General features: G+C 32.3%; 1 protein-coding gene across 1 annotated transcript in view; it reads right to left on the bottom strand.

Annotated features, from left to right (window-relative positions):
* The window catches only part of LOC132715800 (xanthine dehydrogenase-like), a gene marked incomplete at its 5' end in the record, with an annotated part of 33,435 nt that continues 25,556 nt past the window's right edge, over positions 1 to 7,879 (bottom strand). Inside the window, 10 exon segments of the mRNA XM_060698867.1 lie at positions 1 to 925; positions 1,733 to 1,840; positions 2,074 to 2,170; positions 3,099 to 3,222; positions 3,719 to 3,865; positions 4,470 to 4,600; positions 5,240 to 5,368; positions 5,701 to 5,862; positions 6,700 to 6,813; positions 7,371 to 7,480. Of these exon segments, the coding sequence (XP_060554850.1) occupies positions 858 to 925; positions 1,733 to 1,840; positions 2,074 to 2,170; positions 3,099 to 3,222; positions 3,719 to 3,865; positions 4,470 to 4,600; positions 5,240 to 5,368; positions 5,701 to 5,862; positions 6,700 to 6,813; positions 7,371 to 7,480 (1,190 nt within the window).

Here is a 7,879-nt window from a genome sequence, read left to right as displayed (position 1 = left end):
TATGTAATTATCAACAATTTATTGTATTTCTTCAGATACGTAAACTTATTTCAAATACTAGGTTCAATGTTTACAATTCCAAGTAAAATAGATATAACTCTCCAATCAAGAAACTTTAACAATATCATTTATAAAGCTATTTCTACATTATAATTGTTTGTAATACTTTCAATGTAGATAAACATAGACCTATGTATATGTACATACAAATGTAATCAGTATATCAATTATAAAAAAAAATTAAATTGAAAAAAAATGTTATTGATCATTTTTATAATAATTGCTTTTTATGTCACACATATATCTGACAATTAGCAGATTATCAAATTAATATACTCGTTAATTAACCATGAAATTTTATATTTCACTAATACATGTATACACATTTCAACATTCTTGAATATTTTTTTGTCTGTATGTATAATATGCTATCGATTTACACACTAACTACAAAACGATATAAAAAAAACTCATGTTCAACGTTTCCAAAATATCTTATTGGTCCGCATCAATTTTAGAACAGAACATACATTTATTAAACATTTGTACATAAACTTTTGTCATGCAGTTAAATATAAAAACATTTTACATGTCACGTTCTAATGATTATACAAAACACAACATGATAACGATAATAAGTGTCTTCAAATAATTTATTGGATATTATAACACTTGATTTAATCAATCTTTAATAAACATGTATTTTTACATATGTGTATGTCACTTATAACACGTACAAATTTGTGGTTACTGCAAATTGGAAATGCACGCTTTTGTACCGTATTTCGCTATATTACCATATTTCTGTGTTATTTTCGTAAACTGTTGTTATCACTGTCCATTGTTCATATTAAAGATTATATACTAAATTGCGATGGATCGACCAAGCACGCCAGCTGGACCTTTTCAATCGTCGCAGGTGGTTCTGAAAAGTCAGGGGAAAATCTATTAAATAAATGAACCAGCAAAATACACACTGAAGTATGTTTCACAATATATTTTCTTTAAGGGATATTTTCCCCAGATTTTATTTAAAGCTGTATGCCTACACTATGTACAATTTTTCAAGAAAATCACACTTCAGAAATACTAAGATTTTAAGTAAAGTAAAATGATTAATAAAAGTAATTACGTACATCTTATATGCCTTATATGACAAATTTTGCAGTAATTATCACCATATTTCTGCTTCGTGACTAACGCAGTTTAGAGCTATTTTAGCATATTTAAATAAAATATTGGAAATCAACGTGAATTGTAAGTGCTGTGTACAATGTGTAAATTACTTTTGTGGTTCAATTCCCAATATTTTACTTTTAAATGCATTTTCAAATTTTTCATCAAAATTAGCATGAATCTGGAGGTATACTGCTTCAAAGAGTTGTGAAATAACTTTGCATCCGTTAGAAGCTCAACTTTTTTTAAATTTTGTTAAAAAAATAAAATCTCTTGTAATTCAAATGCACTGTTCCAGATTAAATGGATGAAATCTATAGTATAAGGATTTAAACAATACTTGAACATTATTGTTTCTTGAAAACAGCCACAATTCAAAACAAAGCGAGAAGATAGACTAACACGGTACAAATTTTGTTTTAAATATTGCAAACTTGCTTTAAATGGGCCTGATCTTGGACGGTAGTTGTAACTGCAAGCAACCGGCCACATATATTACAAACTGGTAGGCAACAGAAAGATCAACTATAAAAATGTATAAAAAAAAGATACAAACGGAAGTCAAATTCTCCGGTTTGTCCAGCGTCTTTTCTGGCTTCCTCTATACAATTCCTTAGAGCAAAGAACGCAGAACAACTCGCGTTCAATGGAGGCTCGCCACTTGCTGAAATATGATTTATCAGTTTTATTATTTGTCCAAAAAAATATAGTATGCTGTAATATTTTAATTGACATAAACCGGTGTATAAAAAATATCATTCTTATGTCAAAAAAACAACAACTCGTTTTGCAAAAACTGGTGAAAAGGTTAAGTGAAAAGCACAAAGGATGTATAAGGTACTGAACAAGTCTAAAAAATAAAAAAAAAGTTCTTCATATGTGTTGGTCTTGATTTACCTTTTGAACGGAGTACACCGGACGGATTTGGTGCATTTTTCAACAGGCTGATTCTGAAGTCTATTGGAATGTCTTTGTTCGTAGGTGGATGATAACCCTGAAATAGTGAAAGTTAATCAGATGTATAAAACAACGATAAAACTAATATATAAAAATAAAATACAATATAAATGGCAAATTTCTTTTGTTACTGTGGTATTTTGTTGCCATTTTTTCGATTGTGTTTTACGTCGCACCAACACAGTGTACGACATATGGCGACATTCAAGCTTTAATGGTGTAGGAAGACCTCAGGTGCCCTTTCGTGCATTATTTCAGGCACGGACCGGCACCTCGGTGGTTCTACTCAGATGCCTGTCCATGCCAGAGATAATTCACATGCGGACACACTGAGGTCTTCCTCCAGTAATAAGCTGGAAAGTCGCCATATGACGTACACTGTGTTGGTGCACGTATTTTTTTTTATCTTTTACTTAAAAACTTTAAGAACATTTGCATATAATACTTGTACAGTTAGTGCATTTAACATAACAATTACATGTATGATATTATATAAGAATTACAATTTAGGAAAAGGTATACATAGATGTAATAAACTATTATAACATAATTTTACTCAAAATAAGTATCTTTTAACATGTCTGACAATATTAAAAAGTTTGTTGTAAAGTGTTTAATTAAATGAGAATTATATTTCTTATGGACCAGGTATAGTTTCATATTGTTAAGTTCGTGTAGAAAGATTCCATGAGTGTTTATAGTATCGGCACGTTGGTTACTCATCATTTAAGCTTTGTATATACTATTAAAGCAAATATTTGTAAAGATCAAATGAATCTGCCAAAGATTTGATTGCTGCGTATTTCCTTAACTATAACCCATTGCAATATTTTTGAGATTTAAAATATGTTTTTATATGAAATTTAAAAAAATGAGAAATTGCTTCAAAAGGACACGGAGAATGTACTAAATTTTTATTACTTTTCTAATTACTAATCATCGAATAATTATGAAACACAATTTACCCATGTATCATTATTCATCATCCTGCCGGTCTGTGGATCGTACGCCACCTCTTCTGTAAGGCTGTAACCTAGACCCATCACAAATGCTCCTTCCACCTGGCCTATATCAACTGCTGGGTTCAAACTATTTGTTGTAAAATATACAAAAATATAGCATGATATATATGAAATAAACATAATGCAAACATCATACAGATATATGATATGTTGTGTAGAAATTGTCGAGAAATGCAAATTGTTCCTTTCAGGTTCTACTTATTGCTTTCTTCTAATGTCAAAGTTTTACGAAAAGAGCACTTAGGACATTTAAGCGAGAGGTCATTTGATAAACGATTGCCATGGAAACCCAATTCGGTAATCATTACACAAAACTAAACAAAATTACACGTTTTAAAATAACATACATTTTCCTTTAAACTATCATATATACGTATCATTATATTTTTCTATGTCGCACTATTTAATAAAAAAAACTTTAATTAAAGTCAGAGAAAATGTTTTTAACTGTGTGATGTATGTAAAATCTAAAACCAATAATCAACCAATCAATATATCAATTATTCAATCAATGTAAAATATACAATTATACCATCAGAGTTTAGGAAAAAAAACAACCCCACCTTTCACCACAATCATAGACTATATCCACTCTATTGATTTGGTACTCTCCGGTCAGCACATCTAGCTCCACCTCGGTACAGGCAGCACCGTATGAATAATAATGATAAATCTCATCCCCAGGCTTCGTTGGATGGACACCGGCCACACTATAATGGTGAAAACAATTCTAACAAGAACAATTCTTATCTCTTCCCTATTTTTAATTGTTCTCAATCAGATATATTTAACACAGTAATACAGATATTTGGACAAATATGACTCAGAATAGAGGTTAATGAGAAGACATGTGTAGTTCAACATGTTTTGTGTGTCTATGCAACTACTGCCAGGCAAGAGTTTACTTATAGATGTCGTATATGTCGACACAATGAGGGGCGTCCGTGACCGGCTATATATGACCGTTCACTTGTCCTTCACCTCAGTTGGCTCGAATCCACCCAGGGTCGTCTGTGGATTCTGTCATGCAATATTTGCTATCAAGCCAGCTTTCGAAACGTCGGTCCAATATACTACTCAGCTTAGGTGTCCGCTCTTGCCTAAATAATGCAGGGATGGGTACCTCATGTGTACCTCCAACTGTAAAGCTTAAAATACACCGTATGACATTTTATTTGCCGGGGAGAGTTATAACCGAACAAAAAATGACTTGATAAAGAAAGGCTATCCTAATTTACTTTCGAACTTATCGCTGAAAAGATTATTTTATAATTATCACCCGGATAATGATTATAATCTTACTAAGGTACCTACTTGAATCTAGAGTTAAGAACGACATTTTCTTGGTAACATTTCTCGGCAAGGTCTTCCCATTTCGGGTCCACCATCTTGTCTTTTACGGGCTTCATGTTGTTAATGAGCACTTGACAGCAATTAATTGCCCCCTTCAATAAAAAAGGTAGAAATACAGGAGTGCCTAGTTCACACCTTTGACAATATGGTAGTAAATAGGTACATGGCTCAAAAAGCAAGAAGGTAAGAAAACAGAAATTGATATATTACTCAAAATAGAGGGAAGTAACAAAACAGAAATTGATATACGACTCAAAGGGCAGGAAAGTAACAAAACAGAAATTAATATATCTTACTCAAAAGGCAGAGAAGTAACAAAACAGAAATTGATACATAACTCAAAAGGCACGGAAGTAACAGAACAGATAGTGGTATATTACTCAAAAAGCACGGAGGTAACAAAGCAGAAATTGATATATTACTCAAGAGACAGGGAAGTAATAAAACACTATAAACACCTGTTTTTTGTTTTTATTTTCTAACTACAGTGCTCGCGAATAGTGGTCTGATTTCACCACAATATTAAAGGATAAGTCCATTTATATCACAGTCAAGCATTTAGTATGGGCTGGAAACTAATCAAGACTCAACTTTTGACATAATACATTCACAAAACATATAATTTTAAGGTTTAATTTTGATTTTACAAAATCGTTCAAGATAGTCCTCATTTGATTTTAAAACGATTTTTTATTAATCTAGTCGAATTATTTTTTTCACACGACACTAACCTTGCAAATTTCTCCACTTGTCACACTGCCTCCTGTTGGTGTATTATTGTCGCTAAATACCGACTGGGTTGCTTTAATTGTTACCTTAGTTACAGGTATTCCTAACTCATAAGCAACAACTTGCGCCACCTGCGTAATAAAATTCTTACATATTGAGCTATGATGTTAAAGTGTTGCTTACAAACTATAATTTCACAGGTCGGATTTTTTTTAATTGAAACAGTCCTTTTTTTTTTTTTTTTTTTTTTGAAAGTCAAATGATGGTATAATTATAAAGTCTTTATACAATCCATGTTAATATTACATATTAAAGTTTAATTCTTAATCAACAAATTCTCTGTGGGTGTTTACTAAATTCTCCATTTTATAACCATGTATGTCTTTATGTTAAGTTTTTTCTTCTTCTAAAGACTGAAATTAAAGGTATTTCTTCATATTGAAAAAAACTGATTCTAGTTTACCTTTGTATTCAATCCCTGTCCTATTTCCACAGCTCCGTGGCTTACAGACACAGACCCGTCCTTGCTGTGAATGGCTACGTTTACAGTATACATGCTATAAACAGTGCTTAGTCCAAACTTTACCGGAACCACGGCTAAAGACTTTTTCTTCCAGCGATTATCCTAATTAAAGAAAAGTCGATTAGCAAAAATAGATAACAATATAGTTACAATGTAGGCTTGGAGATAAATGTTATTTATAACAATATTGATAAGACAATATGGTGGAAAACCTATTCCAAACTTTCCAAATAATGAAAATATTGAATATGCTAGAAGTTTAGTCGATACTTATTCATTTTATTTCCATTGTATTGGAAGCTATAAGTTTATTGAAACATTCTTGAATCCGTTCCTAGAACCAACCAGTACCAAACTAGGAGTATAAAAATTCTTGCTCACGAAAACAACGGCTTACTTCTACGGGGTTTAAACACCCACGCGGCCAGCAATCATTAGATAACTAGTCCGACGCCTTGACCACTAGGCCACGCAATCGCTCCATAATATGCAGCGACTACTAGCATATTTATAGTAGTAGAAGTCTTTGATCACAAAACATTATAATTATGATATTCTATTAGAATATGAACTATGAATGTGTCCACTGGACATGGATGCCAAACATTTCACTTTCTTGCTACAAAACACCAGTACAATTATAAGTGCATTAAAGCATAGCTGTTTTAGGGACAAAAGACCAAATACGCTACTTTATCGATCTCCTATATCTTTGCGACAAATTACCTTGGTACGTGCGTAAATGCGCATAATAACTGGTATCCTTAGAAAGTTTCATGGCTTTGGCTGTTATCCTTTTGGAATTACACGCTACACAAACCTGTCTATAGACGGACAACATTCTAGGGTTATTGGTGGACAATATGCACTCCCTCTCCGAACCCCGCCCCCACTCAAAAATGGCGGGAGCATGGAATTACGTTTGATTAAAACACTTACCTTGTTAAAGAATGTAAACAAAGACTGTCTCGTCTGCACTTGAGCTGACGTCATCAGTTCTGACATAACAGCACTCATATTACAATGAGTCAGAACAGAACCAACCGGAGTATACTACAGAAAACAATATGTCAAATATAAACAGGTACAGTTGCCGCAAAAACGTTTTCATGCCGAAAGCATGGTTTGCTTAAACCAATAGTGTGCGTTATTAAATTGATTATCAGCTTGTGGATTTCATGATATATTTCAACATTATCATTATTTTGTTGGTATTTTTTGTATAACATTATTTCTCTTATTTTAAAAGTGCTGCTGGTTTTTCCCTCTCGTTATGCCTGACTCTTAACAATAGAGTACATAAAAAGTAATGTAGAGTAATATAATGCAATTAAAAGAAAAAAAGCAGTTTGACATTAAAAATGAACGTGAATATTGATAATGATACTATATCTTTTGAATAAAGCAGGTGTTTTTGATGATTTACAATTATATGCATCTGATTTATACCTCTTCAAAAGGAGGTCAAATACCGTTTGATCTCGTCCTCATTTTCACTTACAAAGTCAATTCCACAATAAAGACAATTCCAAAGGTGTATGTAAATGCAACAAAAGTGATACATAGCAAGTTTTAAAAGTCAAAATAAAATTCAGGACAAAATAAAGTACCTGTCCTTCTCTATAGAAGTTAAGTTGTTTAACAGTTGCAGGATCTTTGTTGAGTGACCTAGCAATTCTTTCCATAATATGCTCAATCATAAATACGCATGGTGTCGTCACTATTGTAAAATATAAACAACCTTACATTTATAAAAATAAAAATTAATTAAAATTTAGTACAGGAAATTAAAGAAGATAAAAAGAATCAATTTTGAAGATGTTTAAAGATCTTGGATAGATGAAGGGCCTTTGTGATAAAACCTAGAAGACAGTTTTCTGGATTTAGCAGAACTGGTGTAGCATGGAATTCGTCAGACCCGTAAAAATGTAAATCTTACGTTCCTCACGTGTCTAAAAAAAATCACGCCACACCGGTGTTCCGTATTCAATTCTGAAAAGGGGTGAAAATGTGTGATCCACAGGAGGTAATGAAAACCTTAATATGATGTAAAAATTGCAGACTCGGTTTGATAGAGATAACTTGCTGCAACCAAATGATGTGGTTAGCCTTTGGCACC

This window comes from Ruditapes philippinarum, unplaced genomic scaffold, assembly GCF_026571515.1.
Source record: "Ruditapes philippinarum isolate M1 unplaced genomic scaffold, ASM2657151v2 ctg8925_1_1_1_1, whole genome shotgun sequence".
NCBI lineage: Eukaryota > Metazoa > Mollusca > Bivalvia > Venerida > Veneridae > Ruditapes > Ruditapes philippinarum.
The sequence above is the reverse complement of the archived record's forward strand: the minus strand, read 5'-3'. Positions and strand labels throughout refer to the sequence as shown.